At 35.9% G+C, this 23,456-nt stretch overlaps 1 protein-coding gene across 9 annotated transcripts in view; it reads right to left on the bottom strand.

Annotated features, from left to right (window-relative positions):
- The window catches only part of LOC139463782 (dual specificity calcium/calmodulin-dependent 3',5'-cyclic nucleotide phosphodiesterase 1A-like), a 497,801-nt gene that overhangs the window by 5,942 nt on the left and 468,403 nt on the right, over positions 1-23,456 (bottom strand). For 4 of the 9 annotated variants that reach the window (XM_071245091.1, XM_071245089.1, XM_071245082.1 and 1 more), the window contains 12 exons: positions 18,492-18,509; positions 15,115-15,138; positions 11,449-11,506; positions 10,422-10,606; positions 9,911-9,977; positions 9,454-9,711; positions 8,891-8,991; positions 7,690-7,815; positions 5,675-5,776; positions 5,137-5,257; positions 3,620-3,701; positions 2,639-2,848 (listed from right to left, as the gene is read on the bottom strand). In XM_071245091.1, the coding sequence (XP_071101192.1) occupies positions 2,639-2,848; positions 3,620-3,701; positions 5,137-5,257; positions 5,675-5,776; positions 7,690-7,815; positions 8,891-8,991; positions 9,454-9,711; positions 9,911-9,977; positions 10,422-10,606; positions 11,449-11,506; positions 15,115-15,138; positions 18,492-18,509 (1,352 nt within the window). The remainder of the gene's footprint in view (positions 1-2,638; positions 2,849-3,619; positions 3,702-5,136; positions 5,258-5,674; positions 5,777-7,689; positions 7,816-8,890; positions 8,992-9,453; positions 9,712-9,910; positions 9,978-10,421; positions 10,607-11,448; positions 11,507-15,114; positions 15,139-18,491; positions 18,510-23,456) is intronic. The other 5 variants (XM_071245084.1, XM_071245085.1, XM_071245083.1 and 2 more) reach the window with 5 other exon arrangements.

The raw sequence follows: 23,456 nt of genomic DNA, 5'->3' as shown, positions 1-23,456 counted from the left end.
TTTTCATGTATAGATTAACAATGGGTTAACATGGAAAGCTATGTGGAAATCTATCTGAAGTAAAGTGTCTGTTACATCACCTGTTTTAATCAGAGGCATGTTGTTGATATTTGAAACCTCTAAGTGGAATTTGAGTATTTTCAAAAACCATGGTTTCAAGTAAGTTAATTAGGTTTCTTTATATAAATATATCAGACCTCTTTTGCTAATTGGATAGAAACAATATATATTTGATTATATTCTTTGCTTATCAAAAAGTAGTCTGAATATTGTGTACATGTAAATCGGGATGTTTAATAATTGCATGCACAACATGTTGGTGATGAATCAAACTAGTGCTTTGCTTAAGATCTCATAAGACCCGTACACTATTTGTTTTAAAGGTATTGATTGTGTTGATATTCCATATCGTCTTGTTTAATACAATATTCACCACTTAGGAAAATATAAAACTATTTCTTCATTCATTGATACATAAATGATGTTCCATGTGTTTGTTATTTAATGTCATTTAATTAGCAATATTCAAGCTCTATGATGATGACCTGTAGACAAGCGAGTCTGTACCAGACAGTCCAGTGATTGATAAAATGATTCACGATGCACATCTTTGGGGTACATTGACGTTAACAAAGTCCGCAGAGTCTGACCACTCAATCCATTAAGTCACCTCATTACAACTACCATAGATTCCTAGTGACCAATTCTAACCTTGAATCCCCAAGTTACCTGTCTCTTACAACTAGCAATAATAGTATTCAGTATTTGAATTGTATAGGATGGAATTTGATGACAATACCAGACAACAAACAGTGGTAGGAGATCACGAGACTATGCCAGGTGAGCTAAAAGCCATATCTGCATGCACACACTTCAAATCTGGTTAGTAGCTACTCTCTATACTCTAACTTACAATGAACAGAGAGCATAGAACCAAGAGTTGGTAATCACTCAAGCAAAGCTTTTTAGTCTAGATAGACAGGCCAGCAAGTTGAGAAGATAGACCAGGGAAAGGATTTCTACTTGATAGTGAGCCAGAAATTGGGGGAATAGATAGCAGTTTGGGGGGATGAAGACATCTGGATGACATTGTGTTGAGAAACAGGAATATGTCGTGATTGTTGTAAATAGGAGAAAGACAAACACAATTTGTGTTGGGTAAAACAAAATAGGAAAGGTATTGCATGTATTAAATATTGGTAAGGTGTTGACATTGGTTTAGATTTCAATATCTGAGGTTTTTTTTAGATACAGTTCATTATAAGTTTGTTGTTAGTACACTAGCAGGACCAGATATCTGCAAGTAACATGTCCTAACAAGAATCCTTACCCTACACCAGATGCATTTAAGATGTTCTGTCTGAAATATGAACTAAATATACAAAAATACAGACATACATGAGCACATAGGTATCTCCTCTGTTATATAAATTAGTGTGGTCAAAGGTTTGTTTGTTTTGTTTATTGTTTAATGCTGCACTCAGTGATATTCCAGTAATGGACTGTACATAATCAAGTTTGGATCAGACAGTCAACTGAGTGATATTATGAACTACGATATACACCATCAGGGTACGATGACATGCAATCAACCAAGTCACTGAGTGTCAGCACTCAATGTATCTAATTGCCTCTCCCAACATCGCAGGTTGCTGTGAACTAATTCTACTTGAGTCTGTTCTCAAAGAAAGTTTAATAGTATCCATAGTAACTAGAGTCACAGACTGCAAAAAGATGCCAATAAATATGTTCCCTGCAACTGTTCAAAGGTACTAATTCCAGTCTTGTGCCAAATATATATTCAACCAGGATCCCTCATGTATTTTCATGGAACATGTAATTTTGTTCCATTATATAAATCCTGTAGGAGATACCTATGTCACACATATACTTGCAATACAAAATACATAACTAATTCTCTTGAACTAATGTTAAAAAACTTCTGCAGGTGGCCACCTTTTTCCTATGAGAAACATAAATTTTACACAGATAACACTTTTATAATTTTAGAAAAAGTCAGAAACAATTTGTTTTCACTCAAGGTGGTTTTTGTGAGTCGAAAAGAATATTTATATGACTAAAATCAAATTTTAAATAATTGTCTTTCCCAAAGGCATAAGTACCTATCCAATGCCTCTAATCTGTAGGAAAATCTTGCCAAAATATAAGAAATACATTATACTGATATTAAAGCTAGGATAAGTTCATAATTTGATGCTCACACTCTCACTGAATTATATATAAATTCAACTGACATCAATAAAATATCAACATTTAATTACATTATGGAAAAAAAAGACTCTTATTTCCTGTGATTAATAATGATGAATGTACCATAATTTCTTTTTTTTTCATGACAATTGACTTGCCTTTGCATGAGTTTGTGATGAGGCAGGATATTCTCACCTTTTCGTGAACACCTGGTATCATTACTTTTTGATAGTGATTTATAAACACATGCTCATAATATAGTCGGAATGGTACAATTGACTCTGCTTTATGCAGAGATTTCTATTGGATATGGAAAGCTTTTTGTCGCTTAATTTTCACAAAATACTATTCCGTGAAAGTGGAGTAAGCTAAAGTCTGCACATGGAACAATGAAATATCTGGTCCAGCTATGTCTAGGCTAGGGTACCCGGTGAGAGAGGTGTTTTGGGCGTACTCGGACGACTACTCAAGCTGGATCCGCCCGATGATCGGTTGACTTTGTCTTCAAACACTTCCTCTGAGATGGCCTCATCAATGTTGCGTGCGGATTGCTCTTGCTTGTGAAGTGGGCTGAGTATTTTATCCAACATATCCCCCATCACCTGGAAGCTGGGGTCGACTATGAAGTCAATGAAGCCTGTGCCAAAAAACATGGCTTCATAAAAAATCACAGAATCGAGATATTTTAGGCCTTTCTTCTTTGAATCAGATTGTTTAAAGGCTCTTCTCATAGGGTGAATGTTCGGGTAAAAGCTAAGGAGTTCATGAATGAGTTACAACCTTGTCAGATTGAAGTTTATTTTGAATGTATTTCAAAATCAAAGGCCATTCAAATTCAATTTTATATATTTTTCCATTCATAGTTTGTTTTGGATTCGGGCATACTCAACAGAAACTGCCCAATATTAAACAGTAGATAACCCAATGGTTATTGATATATAAATAGTTTGTATTCAACACTTTTCCTAGAATGAACAGTTTTCAAAAGATGTTTTCGAACAATAAAAAGATACATTCATTTTTTGGTAATTTACTGCATATGGGAGGGGTTAGGAAAGGAAAAGTTTCCCTTTTCAAGGGATATATTTCATGTCTGTGCAAACCCAGGTATTCTGACCCCTGAGATAACATGAGTTTATAACATAGCTCAAGTGAACATTTGTTTGTTGGTTGTTTAATGACACACTCAGCAGTACTCAGATGGTGGCCTGAAAATAATCAAATCTGGGCCAGACAACTTGTGATTGATATCACCTAGTAAAGTAAGTCACTGAATCTGACCAGTGCATCCATTATGTCGCCTTGTATGACAAGCATAGCCTATTAGGTTGCTGGGGAACAGTTGTATCACAGACTCCTCTAGTGAAGATTGTGCACATCGCAACCTCTCCCTGAACATCCACATTACCAATTTGTGACTCAGCCACCAGGGTGTTCTTCCTATCACAGAGAGGTGAGAAGGGCAAACCCAGCTCTTGTTCACGGTCACCCTGAAAAATACAACATGGACGTGAGGTGCATTTCATTGACCAACATACTGTGCCTTATAAGGACAAGGATTTCAATATATGCAAAAAATGAATGAAAGTGGTTCATGATAACAATATGGACCGGACATAAACATGCAGGAACTAAGCTTCTGTTGAGGCTCTGTCACTATAGACATTGTCCACTGTTCTCATGGGGGTCTAGGGGACAACAAATTTATCTTACCACACACCTAATTATATTGTAGGTATGTCTTATGCATGCATGCTTTGGTCTGAATCGGCACTGATACATCGAATAGGCACGCCGTTCATTTTTCACATTCATCGTTAAAAAGCAGCCAACGGAAAACAAACATAAGAGTTATTCCCCTTAGATCTATTACATTTGGAAAATATTATAAATATACAGATGTCTCACATCATTCATGAAACAAAATTGTGGTTAGAATGGTACAAATGTAATGCCAACAGTTCAGCAACTAGAGAGGGGAACATGAGAGTCATGTACCATACTTTATTGCATATAGTATGCATCCAAGTATAATACACACCCCTCTCTAGCGGATTCAGTATTTTGGGAAAAACAATTGGGATATTATTCATAGAACAAAATTCATTGGACCCCTTCAGCGAATTCCTGTAAACGAACGGCTGATAAGAAACTTGGTCAGTACAAATTTGAAATTTGAGATAAAAAAATCACCAGAAATGTTGATTTACTGTTTAACTTGTATTTTTTGTTTTGCTAGGCATTGTTTTACATGAAAGGATTAAGATTACTTTGTGTATTTTCTCGTAAACTAAGGCAGAAACTGTAATCAGCTGGACACACGTTTTCTTGGAGTCTACCGGTGATTCGGTTGAAACTTACCCAATGATATAACTTTAAAGGATTTTGATGCAAGGATTGGGAAAAATTGTATCTGAACCTTTTTTTTATCAGGATAATATATTCCAATATCATGTTATTTTAGTTGCAGCTTTTACTAAATATATTTAAAATAATAATAACCCTAAGCGTAGCACTTTGGTGCAGCTGATCGCTATCGCCTGTTATTTTTTTTTCACATGGAACAATTCAAGGCTCCCGATCACATGATCATGAGATCTACATGTTGACATAGAATCATCAAACTACAGCAAACATGACTTAATGAGCCAAAGTATGGCATTATTATATATGCATCCATTCTCGTTCAAATAAAGATCATTTCAAGGCGTCAATAGCAGTAATCTGGTCGTGGTTGCTATTAATAATGGTATGTTAGCGGGGTACATTAAAAATAACAAAATGGTTCTCCACCAAATAGAATCTGACACGCATGTGTAGCGTAAGATAATAGCCAATGTATCATGAATTTTGGAAGTACTGAATACAGATGTGAATCTGGAGTGACCAATAGCTTGACCATATGATATGGCGACCTCCACTGACCTGTCTAAAGAACTCTTCTAGGAGGAGATCAGTCCACCTCTTGTGGAGATCCCAGTCTTTGGAAGGGTGGCTGATGTCTGCACAGTGTAACACTAATGACACGGCTTTTGACTTGTCAATACTGAAATGTACAATATTGTGAAATTATGAAACCTGCTTGATTATGTCAGTATTGAAATCAAAAGAACGGGAAAACTATTCTGAAATAGTCTGAAAACAACCTGCTACTGAGTTATCAATACTGAAGTTTTTAAAAAAAACACTTCCTGTCTACTGAAGTTCAAAATATTTTCCCCAATCTCTCTAGGTAATACCAAAATTAGTCAAAAAGAACAAATATTCTGAAACCTATCCTACTTCAAAACTGAAACAGAAATAATTCTGATATCAGTTATGTAATAGATGTATTATTTGATCATTGATAAAACTAATGAGGACATCAACACTATTTCTCTTCTGAAAATTACATACATAAACACATACCAAAAGATTTTTTTCACTTTACAATGAAAATAATACTATTCTCAGCTCGTCTTACTTTTCTGGCACAGTAAGAAGATTTTTCATATTTTTTATCTGCTGAAAGTGGAAGGACATATCTGTTGCCAACACCATGTCTATCACAAGTGTCCGGAACTCCCTGAAACAATCAAGTCAACACATGTACAATCTCTAGAGCTATCAATAGTCATCAAGTGAGTAAGTGAGCGAGTTGGTTTTTACGCTGATTTTAACAATATTCCAGTTATATTGCGGCATGTCAGCTTAATGTGGAAGGAAAGCCTGAAGTTATGCAGGGCTCAAACGTTTACCATTTCGGTAAAACCCACGAGCACTGGTATGCACGCTGACAAACCTAAAAACATAATATGGGCAAACCAGGATTCGAACCCACAATCATAGGTTTCTGGTGTGCCAAAGGGATGCAACTCTGCACAGCGAATCGCAGCACCTTTGGCGGCTGGGCAGTAAAGTCATCAAGTGTATCAATCTCTAGAGCTATCAGTAAAGTCATCAAGTGTATCAAATCCCTGGAGCTATAAGTAAAGTCATCAAGTGTATCAAATCCCTGGAGCTATAAGTAAAGTCATCAAGTGTATCAAATCCCTGGAGCTATAAGTAAAGTCGTCAAGTGTATCAAATCCCTGGAGCTTTAAGTAAAGTCATCAAATGTATCAAATCCCTGGAGCTATCAGTAAAGTCATCAAATGTATCAAGTCTTGTGAGCTATCAGTAAAGTCATCAAGTGTATCAAATCTCTAGAGCTATAAGTAAAGTCATCGAATGTATCAAATCTTGTGAGCTATCAGTAAAGTCATCAAGTGTATCAAATCTCCTTGAGCTATAAGTAAAGTCATCAAATGTATCAAATCTTGTGAGCTATCAGTAAAGTCATCAAATGTATCAAATCTTGTGAGCTATCAGTAAAGTCATCAAGCATATCAAATCTCTAGAGCTATAAGTAAAGTCATCGAATGTATCAAATTCCTGGAGCTATAAGTAAAGTCGTCAAGTGTATAAATCTCTAGAGCTATAAGTTAAGTCATCAAGTGTATCAAATCTTGTGAGCTATCAGTAAAGTCATCAAGTGTATCAATCTCTGGAGCTATAAGTAAAGTCATCAACGAGATTGCTGGCATACTAGTTTGCCGATATTCTTCCTTGCTAAGATTCCAGGAAATACAAAGAAGACTAGTTTACTGATATCCTTCCTTGCTAAGATTGCTGGCAATACTAGGGGGGTTAGTTTACTGGTATTCTTCCTTGCTAAGATTGCTGGTAATACAAGGACTAGTTTACTGATATTCTTCCTTGCTAAGATTTCTGGCAATACAAGAAGGATTAGTTTACCGATATTCTTCCTTGCTAGATTGCTGGTAATACAAGGAGGACTAGTTTACTGATATTCCTCCTTGCAAGATTGCTGGTAATACAAGGACTAGTTTACTGATATTCCTCCTTGCTAAGATTTCTGGCAATACAAAAAGGATTAGTTTACCGATATTCTTCCTTGCTAAGTTGCTGGCAATACTAGGGGGGTTAGTTCACTGATATTTTTCCTTGCTAAGATTGCTGGTAATACAAGGAGGACTAGTTTACTGATATTCTTCCTTGCTAAGATTGCTGGTAATACAAGGAGGACTAGTTTACTGATATTCTTCCTTGCTAGATTGCTGGTAATACAAGGAGGACCAGTTTACTGATATTCTTCCTTGCAAGATTGCTGATAATACAAGGACCAGTTTACTGATATTCCTCCTTGCTAGATTGCTGGTAATACAAGGAGGACTAGTTTACCGATATTCTTCCTTGCTAAGATTGCTGGCAATACAAAAAGGACTAGTTTACCGATATTCTTCCTTGCTAAGATTGCTGGCAATACAAAGAGGACTAGTTTACCGATATTCTTCCTTGCTAAGATTGCTGGCAATACAAGGAGGATTAGTTTACCGATATTCTTGATTGCTAAGATTGCTGGCAATACTAGGAGGACTAGTTTACCGATTTTCTTCCTTGCTAAGATTGCTGGCAATACAAAGAGGACTAGTTTACCGATATTCTTCCTTGCTAAGATTGCTGGCAATGCCACATTCCTCTTCCTTCATAATGCGGAAGGCAGCACTTATATGGTGGTTCTCTAACACAGCCCGGTCATTGTACAGTAATGCCACTTCGGACCTGAAACATAACCAGCAACTTATTTCACGCTGACACAAACTGAGATCAGCTTAGCACTGTCTAATATAATTAATTATGTCTCTGGCCTCATCAAAATCTAAAAAAGTGAATACCAATATGTGTTGCTTTATCGAGTGTTAACACATAACATACTTTAGCATTTATTTTTCTTAAAACCCACACAATCTCAAGTGAAATAAAACATACACTGATTTTCACATATTCTAGCTAATCTTCTAGTTAAACAAACAAACAAACAAACTATAAAACCCTCGAAAAGCTGTGAAAAGAGATCAGTTATCTCCCTTTTTCCATGGTAATGTGTAACCCTACCAGGGACGTACCCGATGCCAACTCCAGCATCCCATACATGTAACAATTGAAAATAATTGCAAAGGAAATGCTGGTCATTCACAGTTTGCTAACTCCTGTAACATTTATTTCCACTGTGCTTGTGCAATTTTATATCACTTGTGGCAGAGTACTGTCTCCATATTGATTGGGGTGAAGTGTATGTTTCACAGCATGGCAAAACAACAAGATTTGCAACTGTTTTTTGGTGGGTGAAGTTTGAGTACTTTTTCAAGCGCAAAGAAATGAGTAAAAATTATATATGACATTACATATATCATAAGATAAAAATAATCTAGGAATTAACCTGCTTGTTTGTTTGTTTGTTTGTTGTTAAATGCCACACTCAGCAATATTCCAGCTATATGACAGCGGTCTGTAAATAATGGAGTATGTACAAGACAATCCAGTGATTCACATCAATTGGGATACAATGACATGCATTAATCAAGTCAGCGAGTCTGACCACCCAAGTCTGTTAGTTGCCTCTTTCGACAAGCATTGTCACAAGTGTAATATTTAATTTATATTTTCATACTGTATTTCATCCTGAATACATCCAATGTTTCATTATCAAATGAATCCCTTCACCGCTGCAGAAAAGGTTCCATCTACACTATCCCACGCCATACAAATTAACATAAACAGGAATACATTATCAATGCTATATACAAGGACAAAATTCCTACCAAGAACACTTCCTCTGTGTCTATAATCCACTCACCCTGTATTGATATGGAAGTTGTTAGTCGTTCCAGTGTGCTCAAAGTCATGTATCAATGCTGCCACAATGGTTGCAAAAATTTCTAAGTCAGTCAACCAGTGCTGAAACAAACAGTCAATAAATAATTAAATCTTATGTATTATCTGATTTGAGAAACAGAAATAGGATTAGCTATTCAGAGTATTTATCAAAAAATTTATTTGGCCATTAACCAAATTATTACTATAATCAATATCATCTACACATAGGAAAGAATGGTATGGTATGGACACAACATAATCCCGAACATGCCAAAAAGAAGAGTTTTCAAAGGATCCTCCAAATTTCATATGAAGTTTATGACCATGGTTCTATTTTCATAACAACATACCAAATAACATCAAAATTTACTTTGATCCCCAATTTTTAAACATACTATAGTACAATATGAACACTCAAATAGGATGCTGTCAAAACAAAGAAAACCTAAGGCAGGACTTGAATATGATTGTCTAGTTTTCAAAGCAAATCTGGAACCATGTCTCTATTTCCACGACTAGTTGTCCTACAAATAGTACACATACTGCAAGCTTGCTCTGAGACAGAACATAGTGTACTGTCTGCGCAACGTCGGCACCATGGAGGAGGTTGTGGTAGGGGTTGCGGTACTTGCTGTAGCCGGACTCCAGGGCAAACAGGAAACTCTCCAAGACTTGGGTGTTGATTTTGAACTTTGTGATAAGATCATACTTTTGCAGCAGTGTGAAACCTACGAACTTCAATGCATGGCCATCTGATGCATCATTCACAGCAAAGACATTGAAAGACCAGTCATCAAGATGCTGAAACAGATTGACAAATGGGTCCAGCATGGGTCAGTTAATCACTTGCCAACCATATTCTTATTGCAGAAATTAATCAAATCCGTTTTCTCTTTCCCACTGACCAAGAAGGGACGTTTCACGGTTACTTCAGAAGTTACCAGGTACATTGAATATATGATGAGCGCAATGAAACTGGCCTTCATTCTTCAGAGCTTACCTTTAATTGTATTAAGACATGGGGCGGCACATGTATTCCAACAGAGCTAGATAACCGCCGGTATATCCTGAAACAAAATCACCATTTATGAAAACTGTTGCTGTAACTAAGAATGTTGTTATAACTATTCCCAATGGAAAAATAATTATTTTACCAAAGAACCAGAAATTGTAAAAAGCTAATCTCCATTGCACACAACTTGCTTGAAACAGGTGTGAGATGTCTGAGTCTGCAACTTCAGCACCAGTCCGAAGTCTGAGTCTTGAAATATTCTGTTTGGTCCAGTAATCACAGCTTGAAATGATCTAAAAGTGCCATAACCTTTGACACAACCTTAATCCCCATTTCACCTCACCTGTATTGACAGCATGCAACATTTGAAACTGAAACTTCTTTACCAATAGTTTCTAAGATTTAGATTCTTAAGTACTTACTGTTCACTTACATTTAAGATACATGTAGTGATCACAAACAGAAATAATTATTTTCTTCTTATTTTGAATGAGATTACCTGTCCACCATAATCCCTGCTCTTATTGCATGTGCAACACTACGGAACTTGGGTTTCTCCTCTCCTTTCCGCTTCATATTGCTCATAGAGCGTGTGAAGGTCAAGGCCAGCCAGTCTCGCACCTCGCTTGGGACGGCATCAGGCTCCACCTCACTCAGTTCATCATCTTCCTCACAGAGACGCCTACAACACAAATGCTCAAGTTGTTCCGTAAAACTGGCAGGATACACAACAAGCTGAAAGCAATATGCTGTGTAGTTCTAATTGTTTAATACATGACATCTTATCCTAGACATTTTCTAATTAACAACATTGAGAATTTCTCTTATAATAGAATTGATTTCATGCAGAAAATCTGCCAAAGCTGATGTTGATTCAAATATCACAAAACGGCATGTGACTGAAAATATGTATATCAAGAAACAAAAATAACTGGACCAAAAACATTGAGACTGATATATTGAAATGATATGAGGTGTGCAATTACTTGTGCGTGAAAAATGTGCAATGCTGAACAATACTGAATCAATGATGATAAAATACCATACAATTCTTGTGCAGTAATCATTCAATATAGTGTTTATCATGAAAATGTGCAAGATATCCATGACCAACCAACCTTCTTAATGCAATATAATGAAATAATAAAAAATAAATTCTTCAAATGAATTCCTGAAATGGACTAAGAAAATATATATATATGAAACCCATGACAAAAATATCAAAATAGCATGTCTGATGAAAAATATAGCTAAATAATAACACCATGTATCTGAGGAAAAACACAAACATACCAAATGGAGTAGGCAACACCCAAACATATACATTTATATTGTGGAAACCACTAAAACATTCACATCCAAAATAGCCAACTAAACACAAAAACACTTCTAAAAATGGGTACATGTATATGATGTCTTTTGCAAAATCATAAATCACATGACATGACACGTCCTGCTTGAAAACTCTCCACAAACCAAAGTCGAAAGTCTGGTAAATGAGCTTTTGTATCGAGAGTTACTTCCCTTGTATTTGCGGCCGAACCCCGACCTTTCTCCTTGGATGAAATAGGATCTGTCTCTTTGCTGAAGGCGTAAAACATTTATGACGCTAAACATGTCAACGTGAAATCTACACAAGCCTACCAGCAATTAACACTCGTCAATAGCAAAGCAAAACATGTATATCTCATGGGACAAAATTCTTTAATATTTACTTCAAGTTAGCAAAAAAACAGCATTATTACAATAAATGTTTCACAATCTGGCATGCTCACATATTTATTTTAAATGTCCCATTTGTTATGTTCAATTTAGTTCACTCAATACTTTAATTTTCTGGGGATTCATAATTTCAAAATGCTGTCATCAAAAAGATCTGTTACTAATAGCTGCATCATGCCATTACAAACAACAATGTTGTTATTAAGACCTAAAATTGGTTAATGTGTTATACATTCTTTAGCATTCCTAAGTTATAAATTTAGATTTCCTAAATCTAAATTATCAAACCCAAGGGTACAACACACGCTATTTAAGTGCTCTAATGTTGTGGTTTAGTAAGTTATAAGTGCACCTAAGTCTAGATGTGTATCTGGTTAGCTGGATTATAGATTCCGCGACATGTAGAGTTAATGTTCACACACATCCATCACTATAGCCTTTTTAATACAAAGAAGTTTGAACACTGATGCAAAACAATATGTAAAATCAAATATGAATCAAGATGCATTCTATTTCCATCTAAATCTAACCTAATGATAATTCCTATTAATCTTATGTTAATTCTTTAATTGCGATATAAGATGACCTTTGAGGAGCTACCATGCAATGTAAATGCTTGAGTTGGTTCATACATAGTACATCAGAATTGGTCAGTTCAATACATGGCATTTCCTACAGTCTGGCAATGGGTACATCTAACATAACATATCTAATTTACCTTCCCAGTGATTTGCAATGTTTCATGACAACTATGATAAATCATCAATGATTTGACATCTTTTTTTTTCAAATGTTTGCTTTTAATATCACCAATAAAACACATGAACATTGCAGATGACAAAGAAAACAATTATGGATATATACTGATTTGAACGTGCATGATATCACAACAATAACATGTGATTTCAGAAAACTCCATAATATTTCAATTTGTAGTCATCATATTTCCTTTATTCCCGAATCATTTAGTATTACGGGCATATCCTTTCATGTTCCTGGTGCAAATTGTTTAACATGTGATCAATCAATTCAACACATACAACACGAAAGTTAAAGAAAACCTGATTCTTTCATATCAACATAGTTAACCTGTCATGACAAATGAACTATGGTAATATGAAAGAATTTGGTGTTCTCAAATGTGGGAGGAATGCCCGAAGTGATGCAGGTCTCAGACGTTAACCACTTCAGTGAAACCCACGAACACGTGTATGGTGCTGACAAACCTAGAAACATAATCGGGGCGAACCGGGATTCGAACCCACAATCATAGGTTTCTGTCATGCCTAAGGGACGCAACTCTGCACAGCGGATCGTGGCGCTTAGACGACTGGGCCACCCGTGCCCCCGTAAGTTTGAAGTATGATATCATCAGCATCATATCACTAGCATGAGGTTTCAGGAATGAATTAGAGGTATCAAATGCTGATATAACTTACACCTAAACATACATGTGTATATATCTATTCTACCATGATAGTTTGAACTTGAACACGGTGTGGGGCTGTTGAGATGAATGCTGTAAGTGGGATGCAGGTAAGAATTCAGTGATAACCAATTTTCATCTTTGTACTTGTAACAAACCATTGGAAAATTCAAAACAGTCATTCTTGAAGAAAAAGCAATGTAAGATTTAGTATCAAAGTCAACTTCTGCAACATGAAAATACAGACCATCTAATTTAGGCTGGTCAAATGAGTCACAATTAACTTATACGGTCATTTTAATCAGTGGAGTGAGTGAAAGAGTGAGTTGGATTTAATACCGCTTTTAGCAGTATTCCAGTTATATCATGGCGTGTCAGCTTCATGTGGGAGGAATGCCCGAAGTGATACAGGTCTCAGATGTTTACCACTTCGGTGAAACCCCCGAGCATGGGTATGGTGCTGACAAACCTAGAAACATAATCGGGGCGAACCGGGCTTCGAACCCACAACCATAGGATTCTGGCATGCCCAAGAGACACAACTCTGCACAGCGAATTGCAGCGCCTTAGCGCCACCCATGCCCCCGCTACTCAGTGGATCAGGAACAAACAAACCAGAGACTTCTTTATATTTACTTGGTTCACAAATCCACAACCCAAAATCAAAATTTTAAGAAAAGTCTTTTGTCTTCCAGTCTGTTAATTAATTTCAGTAATGAAAACAACCTGCAAAGCAGATCAGTGTAGGAAAGGAAGTAACTATGTCATTCCTAAAAGTCAATTCATGTGTTCTTTACGGCATCCAACCAATTTTTGTAACGATCAATTGAAAGAAATTAGTTTTTGAAGTATCAAGTTTGAATTTGTGTTGACAAATGATCCTACCATTCTTTTTTAAACTGTGAAATTAAAAGTAGAGAGGCCTAGTTGTTTGACCACCAATCTACTAAATGAACCAGGTCATAATATCTGGTCTTCCAGGATGGGAACCCAACCAGTACTCACCACACTTGCCAGCCATTGCAATCACTCAATACCCACTCAGTTACCTCATTCAAACAATGGGTACTGATCAGCCCTAGATTTCCCACACTTTAACAATTACACTATTCCCCTTGTGTTCAATGATACCTAGCATCATCTTATTGTACCAGTGAGTTAGCACAAATACAAATAAAGCCAGTCAAAGTGTTGTTAAAAGTTAAAGTTATATGAGTTTTCAAATTCAAGCACTGAGTTATGAAAAAAGCATATACTAGCTGTCAAAACTGAAATGTATGAGTGTCAGTCACAATAGCTGATGTATATATAAGTCAGTAGTACATTGCATACAAGCTATAGTGTTGCAGTTGAGCTATGGAGGGGATACAGCTATCTCACAGGACATCCCAACTGTGACAACACAGGCAATGTTGGATATTTAGTATACTATATATTTTGAGGGTTGCAAGCTCTATATTGTCTCTGCCTATCTTATTAGCAAATCCTAGCTTATCATTTCTCTGTCCTCGCAAAAATGGAAATAAGGTCTTAAAAAAATACTCTTTGCCACAAATTATAATTACCGATGCTTTCAATTCCTCAGACCACTTAAATCCGACTACACACTCTCAAAGATCACTTCTCAAAAGCAAGAAGACCTTGCTCTGACCCCCAATTTTTCTTTTAACTGACACACAAACTGTTCAACATTTCAACGGATGTCATGTTTAGGTGAACTGGCCCTGTAGTGGGCCTCCCAAGATGATCCCTTCCAATTTCAGAAAGATACAATTAATTTTTTTGTTTAAAAACTTATTTTCATTACAATACATGAATTTTTTTTATATTTTCTTAAAACATAATAACTATACATGACAGAATTTGAATTAAATTTGTCACGGAATAATATGAGAGAACTAAGATTTGAACATTTGAAGTACAGTTTGACCAGTTGGAGAGTTGTGTTGGAGATAGATGTATCCCTGCAAGAAAACTGTGGTTGTAACAAACAAAAGTGGTATTAGTTCTTTTGCAAAATGTGTTTAATATATTTTAAAATTACCGAACTGTGGCTGGTTGTTTTTTGCTGTGAATAGAAAAATCACCACAGAATGAAGAACTTAAAATACAGCCATGCATATGTTTTTAACAAGATATATATAGGATTTCTTGTTAAAAACATGCATCAAATATGATATTTCCATGTTGATTTCCTCCATCAAGTGCAAGCAGAAACCTTCATGTAGTTTGATGCATATCATTGTTTATAGTTCCATGAAGGTTGTGAACATATAGTGGAGACAATTATCACCATGGTAACCAGATGGTCAACTAACACCCTGTTTTCACTTTGACACAACTAACCCATCACAAACACACAGGGATTATTGCCTGTATACCAGACACTAGGTCAAAGACAAATATGAGAAACACATGATTTGCACTTCCATTCATATCACTTGCACAGAAACAGACACCATTTTGAAGGGACATAACTTTTAATGGTTTTGTTTCTTTTCCCTCAATTTGCAGTTTCACTGACTGAATTGGCATGTATGTTGTTATTAAGCAGGTGTAAAAATAGGATTAGTAAGAAAAACATGAAAATAATAGGAAACTGCTTGTATCTGTAAGTGAAAGTTCAATTAAACTTAAAATATCTTATAGTTAGAATCCTAAATAGCTGCAAGGTGGCTGGGGGTGACTGTAGTGTGATGGAACCTTGCTGTGACTAAAGGGCTTGTGGAAACAGGGGCCAGTGCGATAGGGTACCGTGATTAAACAGTCTTATATCAAACCAAAAGAGCCAACAATAAATACTCACTTGTCCACTTAGAACAATATAAATTATCAAATCATGTGTTTCTCACACTGATGTTGCTTTCAAATCATGACCTTATCAGTTATGAATCTGCCTAAAAACATCTATCAAAGCCAAAGTAACATATCAGTTAATCTCTGTATTGTGTACAACAATTGTTGTGAATAAATATTTATTTATAGATTCAACAATTTTACAAATATACACTAGGTTTTGATTTCTTAAAGATAATTCCATTACAAAAAGATATTAGAACTTTTTTAGAAAGTCAAAACATAACTAAATCAAGATTATTGAACATATTTAACAACACATTTGTGATGCCATCAGGAAATACAGATTCAGGACTATGATTGTCCTTACCAATGCCATGGAAAGTCCTGTTCCAAAAGGCAGTTTTAAACTGAAGTACCGGTAACTCTTTCTGAAAAGAAGTCTACCACCAGGAGATTCAACTAGTCCTCATGCAACTTTACTTGACACAGACTTCAGGCCAGGCATTCTACTTCATGACTAAATAACCTTTAACATATTTTAAACCTTTTGAAACAAGTCAATTTCAGACTGCAATTTTGGAACTAAGAACAGAATCTTTGTCAGCTATTTTGTTATTTTTGAAGAAACAAGAGAGGTTGTTATTGTAGCCACACTGTTGTGTGGGTTATGGGTTAAATCCTCACAGCAGTTAGAGAATGACTAACACATAGGAGGCAATATACACCCACTTTAAAATTCCATTTCAACAAAAAAAAAACCAGCTAACTGAGCCATTATGTCTTCTAAATATATAATCAGTGATTCATTAATTAAGTCTAGCTAGGTCTGGTTTGTGTGATTAGTTGGCAGAATGGGATGATAGCACTGATAGCTAAATACCACAGAACTTTAAATGTGAGAAGTTACATCCAGGATTCTCTTTAAAACTCTCAAAACTGACCTTTGCCATGTAAACAACTTACACTCAATGAACCTGTCAACTTGCACCTAAGTGTTTGTTTTTATCCTATTTATTTTCAGACTATGTGGTTTAAGACTTCAGATCCAATGACTTTACTTTGTGGAATAGAATGGTTATGAAATTTGACAGTGTGCAAGTTTTTCATGTGCCATAAAAAGGGGTCATAGGAAAGCAAAAAGTCTTCAAGTAAATGAAACATCCTTCCCAATTCAATTTCTTTTTTGCTTGTAATTTGTTCATACTGAAAGACTGAGAAGTCTGTGACTTAAGCCACTTGTCCCAAGACAGACCAGTAAAATATCTTCCAATCTAGAAAGATTTGCTAATAAAGTCCATGTACTAACACTAAGGTCTACAAAATATGATGTCAAGTGACAGATTGGGTGTAGTTGATAGCACAGACTGATATATACGTTTAACCCAGTATAAAATATGATTTAACACAAGGGTGTGTGTTTCAAGTAATCGTGTCAATTTTACTCCCCTTTATGAACCGTATAATATTGAAAACTAAAATCTCATCAATCCAATCTTTCAATAGGTGAAGAATCACCAAAGTGCAGCATGGAGATATCAGCAAAATATATATATATATATATTCAAACACTAAATTTTATTCAACAACTCTCCCTCACAACATCTCTCTACACATGCAGCAAACACTGGTCTAGAACCATCACAAATCTCAAAATATGATATCTAATCACACTAGAACGTGGTGACATGGACAATGGAATTATGTTTATGCTGTTAATGGTGACATTGGCATGAAATTGACGATGTTAATTGCATATCAATCATGGTGACATGGACTGACACATACACAAGGGTGAAAAACATACATCAAAGATTGGGTCTTCAAACAGGGATGAAAACATGGGATGAATTAAAAGAACAGACTTTGTTTCTTTATTTTTAGATTGGACAAAAATCGAACAGATCCTTGCCAGGCTTCAGACACACATATGGTTGTTGTTGGTGTAAAGGTGACTTTGTTTCTCATATGACAACAATGATGTCACACTTGCATGATGAAAAATATACAAATCTACAACCAAAATATCAAAACCATGCTAATAACAAACCCTAGTAACAGTGAAACATCAGAGAAGAATCAGTATACTGTTTTATTAAAAGAAAAACCTTGTTTAATAGAAAATATGACACATCTTTGCAATGAAATCTACTTTCTATATGTATTTTAGCACTTGAAATGTGCAAATGTATTATGTTTTAAAAAAAGAATCGTAATAAAACACCTTTTTGCTAAATCGAACTAAATAACATTTTCTGAGTTTGATCAAAGCAACAACATTGGTTAATGCAGGGGCATGATTTATTTTCAATTTCCTAAAAAGAATAACCTTATAAAATTCAACAACTTTAACCATAACTGCTTTATCATTGCTTCAATGAAGGAGCATCAGGTTAATTTTTCCTGAAGTTAAATTATCAACAAATATTCTAACATCAATAACTGATTTATGACACACATATTAAGTTGTATCACAATATTTTTGTGGATAATCATTAAAATAGGAGCTACAAAATTCAATTTCACAACTTGGTATGTCAAAAAATCTCTGATGTTTCAAGGTCGGTGAACAGTAGATTCTAACAGCGCAGGCTAAGTGCAGTTCTACGTGCGGGCATAACATACCTCTCCAAGGTCTCGGGTCTGCGATAAATCAAATCAAGTAATTATTCACCTCATATATATTCATATTTCATTACACTGGTGACATATGTCAAAACACAAAAATAAGAGGAATTCTCATCCTTGAAATAATTGAAACACAACAGCCATTAACCATCAAACTGGACACAAATAGTGTGGTAGGAAGAGGAGCCAAAACATTTTTGTTTATTTTCATAACAATGTTTTATTCCAGCAATTTTTATTTTATGTCAAACAATTTTTTTCCCCAGTATTTTCTTGAACAAATTATTTAAACAACGCACGCACGCACGCACACACGCACACATGCACGCCACGCCCCCCCCCCCCCCAACGCACAAACAGAGCCCTTGAACCAGAACATCAGTCTCTTACACCGCAGTCAGCAATATTCGAGCTATATCATGGCAACCTTATCATTTCTTGGCCAGGCAAACCGATGGTTGACAACATGAGAACTATCGATGCTGTCATGGCTCATTGACGAAAATTCAGCGAGAGCAAATATTGTGACCACACCCAATCCAAACCTCATTAGTCCACTGTTCTTAGCACTCCTTATTGCTTATCAACACAATGCTTGCAGGTTCTACAATTGATCAGAAAATACAAAGGCTATTCTTTGCATTATAAAAGGGTCAATCTAATGACTGACTGCTATAAGCTTCCTCATCAATAGCATGCAATGAACCATTTAAAAACTCTATGAAACTCTTCACAGCCATGTCGGTCATGTGGAAATGACATGAAACTGATGTCATGAATTAATTAATTTCCAATTATATGCCACAATACAGGGATATAACAATCCAACAGTTCATTTAATAACAATCCCCAAATAACAACAATTACTGCAATCAGGACATTCCAAACTTGTAGAGTGAAAGAACTAGAATTTTCACATCTGAGAAAGCTCTTGATCTACTACGTGGTTAATACTTTGCAACACTGAAAATACTCCTTTTTAATCAAGTTTACAATTAAGGAATATCCCAAATAACTTTAGCAGAATTTACATATAAGATGATTAAAACCATTGTTCTTAACTCTAATATATTTTGAAATGTTGATTGAAATAGTGAGTGAGTGAGTGAGTATGGTTTTACGCCGCTTTTAGCAATATTCCAGCAATATCACGGCGGGGGACACCAGAAATGGGCTTCACACATTGTACCCATGTCGGGAATCGAACCGGGGTCTTCGGTGTGACGAGCGAATGCTTTAAACACTAGGCCACCCGTCCGCCCTGATTGAAACAGACATATGTATGTTGCAATCAAGACTAACACTACGGACTTGATAAGTGAACAAAAATATCCCAATGACTTTAGTATATAATGCAACCCTGCTCCAGACGCATCCAGGATGTAAGATGTCACCTATTTCTCAAAGGAAGATTTGAAATAGTGATCTGTCGGCACTTGACAAGATATTGGTATTCCTGAAGGCAAGCACTGTCTATTTTAATCTGAGGATGTCACTTTTGAACTAGACGAAGCCATCCTCACAATGCCAGATGTTAAATGATGGTGAATATCAATAATCATGTTATTCTGAATCAGCTGGTTCTATGTAAAACATTTGCTTATCACGCAGCCCAGTCACAGATATGTTGTCTTTCATGTCATCTTTTGTATAATCTGAGGGTAGTTATGATCATATTTATCTAGTCAATATCAGAAATGTCAGTCTCCAGATTTGCCTATCAACAGCTTTTGAATTATAAGCATGATCAGCAATAAAACATACAACAGTCACACAAAGGTGATTATGTTGCCTACACATCAAGGCAATGTCACAGTTCAGAATCAATATTCATCAGTAAAGTGGGTTGATGTTATGTTCCCAGAGACCACCAAAGAGTGAGACAGTAAGATGAGCCAAACCTTTGAACAATATTTCAGTTAGTGTTCAAATGAAGGGGGCTCCTGGTGTCCTGGAGGCCCTGTCCTATGGCATTGGAATCACGGGAGCCCCTAAATTTTTAACTTTAATCATTAGGGACCCTTTGACCATCATGCCATATGATCAACACTGAGTTTTACTATTGCATGTCAGCAAACAGTGAAGAAGTGATGCAGGTCTTAGACGTTTTACACTTTGGTGAAACCCATGAGCATGGTTATGGTGCTGACAAACCAAGAAACATTATCAGGGCTGTTTGAGATTCAAAACCACAAAAAGGTATTCTATACTCAAAGCCTTAGACATATGGGGCACCTGTGCTCAATCTACTGCCAAAGATCTGTGATTGGTTCTTGACATGAGTAAACTATGCAGGTTTAGAAATTTATTGTCATTTTTACTTGTCTTAGCTAAACTTCAACCATTTGCCCATCAGTGTTTGAATTCTTCTATGGTATATGAATCTAGGGACCCCCTAAATCTTCAGTGTTTAACACTGGGGCTATATGACATAGACACCTTGCTTAATTTCAAACACTGTTCTGTGGCAACCAATTTTGTTTTCTACAACTAAAATTTCTAAAAGGATCAAGATACATGTAAAATACAAATTTAAGTTGAAAGCTGGCCTAAGGTAAAATAAAATTTGAAAACTAGAATGACATTAATATTGTGTTTGCTCCTTGTTCATTTTCAACATCAACCAGAACATCCCAGTCCAAATATTCCTGCACCTATTTCTCCCGCCAACATCCCAGTATCTGATTCTACTGTGCAATGCTCACAATGGTCAGTTTGTAGCATGACTTCTGGATATAAGCACAGCATGGTCATTTGTTTGGATGGACAAATCGTGACTCCACACGATTCAGGAAATTAGAATACACACTTCCAGATCATTTCAGCAAATCACAGGATATTAAGACCTCACCTTTTCCCTAACTAAACTACGGATATGTTTGGACACACGACCGTGAGGAATGGAAAATCAACAGAATCGAGGTCGATGAGTTTGTCAAGGGTGGAAACTAACGCGTATTTGTTATCTCCATGGCTATAAGTGGGATGTTTGATATAATCTGGCTCGATGGCCAGAATCTTATGATGGTCATGCCATACATGACTTCAGTTGTATTTCCGTTAGGCACCGTACAGTTTAGGTAACTAATACAATCTTCTAGAGAGAACCAACACAATATTTGAAAGCCATCTTTTTTATCAGTATCAAATTTAATTATAATTTTGAATTTTTTTTAATACAAAAAATATTATTCATATATTAACATCAAACATATGAAACTTTCTTAACATCAAATAAATTTCCTTGATATTTGAAATGTAAACTATTTTTCAAACAAAAATCCTGCTGAGTTCTGAATGTTGTGTGCAGTAACCATATATTGCACATACACTATGCTCAGCTCGATGATTGTCCCACTTGATCTTGTGGTGCATCTGATACATCAACCCCCATCCCTATTCCACTAATGTTGTTGGGTGAATGATGGAAAACCTGTCCAACAGTTCGATAAAGCCATTCAATTATGACAAACATGTGCAGAGGCTCTTGGGAGTCCAAGTTGAGCGAGATTTCTGCCACCATTAATTACATGATGTCCATTTGAATGCAACATACACAGAATCTATGAATGCTCTCATGCCATGGAAATTCTTGCACACATTAATGAGAATATTCGGAGGAGGGGACACGACCCCTTTGCTGTTCCTATCGCACAGCCGTTATTAGGTTTGGAGCCGAAAGCAGATACCACTGGTCAGTAGTTGAGCCTCGAACATTCGATAAAGGACGCAAATTAATTAGATTGGCTCAATCTCATGCGATCGACAAAATCTAAAATACCGCAAGAGCTTTAGTCATACTCAAAAGAGCACATAGCTTGTTTGGCACTCTGTTCAACATCCTTGATTATACCTTCTAGGTGGGTGAATATTCTTCAAGATATTTCTAATTTCATTTGTTCAGACTCATAAACAGTCACTAAATATCTCCGAAAATAGAGTCTGTGACCTTTAAAAGCATGTGTCTTTCAGAATGTTACTTTGATTTCTAAAAGCTTTTTTCAAAAGATTGCTGAAAAGACGTTGAACTTTTGGACATATCTCTAACCAAATGATCCTCTTGGTACGATAATGTGAATTATTTGTGGGGACTCATTTAGCTTCAGCTAATCTTCTCATTTTGGGATGGAGAAACTATCACATGGAGCAGTTACCTCAATTTTCTAGATCTTGAATTCTTGATTTGCTTTTCAAAGAAATTAATATGTGAGTAATAAAATGTAAAAGCTGAAATCATGAAAAGAAAAAAATCCTAATGATAGGGGAGAAGCAGCCCCAGACTAAGTGAACTGGAGCACCGGTGCCGGGGCCGAAATGATACCGTGATACTGTACGGTACAGTGATGGTACAAGACATTGCTATAAATCAATAATTTAACATTTGTAACTAAAGGTCAGTTTGAAATTAAACATATTTTAGTGTATTTTACTGTTCTGAAACAACTTTTTTTGTTTGACCTCTCCGAGCCAAAAGACATATTTTTTATGCAAACTGTTTCACAATGACAAAAGAAACTATATGCTGCTTTAGCATTAGAGGAGATGATCAGTGTTTGAGTAAGGGTTAAATAAACCATATCAGCTGGATCATAAGAATGGACTTTGCAAATAGCATATCAGTCATGCGAATATAGATTTGTTTCAAATGGAAGTCATATCAAGTCCTAGGACACAGTTAAAGAGTTGTCTGAAGAACCTGATTCAAACTCAGATCGTATGATGTTAACCCTAAGTGTATAGAAACAAGGCCTCAATATCATACATGGCACAGATTCAAAGATCAAGCCCTACACACAATGTTGACAGCAGACTGTGAAGCCTGGTCTTCCACTTTAGCCACTAGTCTGAAGACTGAGACTAGTAAATATTTATTCAGTCTAGCAAGATCAGCTGCCACTAGTCCAAATACAATGAGAAAGAGTTATTGAAAATGATGACAAGATTGAAGTTTTGACTAGAACA

Source organism: Haliotis cracherodii, unplaced genomic scaffold (assembly GCF_022045235.1).
Source record: "Haliotis cracherodii isolate W230 unplaced genomic scaffold, xgHalCrac1.p SCAF_16, whole genome shotgun sequence".
Classification (NCBI taxonomy): domain Eukaryota; kingdom Metazoa; phylum Mollusca; class Gastropoda; order Lepetellida; family Haliotidae; genus Haliotis; species Haliotis cracherodii.
Note: the sequence above shows the minus strand (reverse complement) of the source record. Positions and strands in the feature narration are given on the sequence as shown.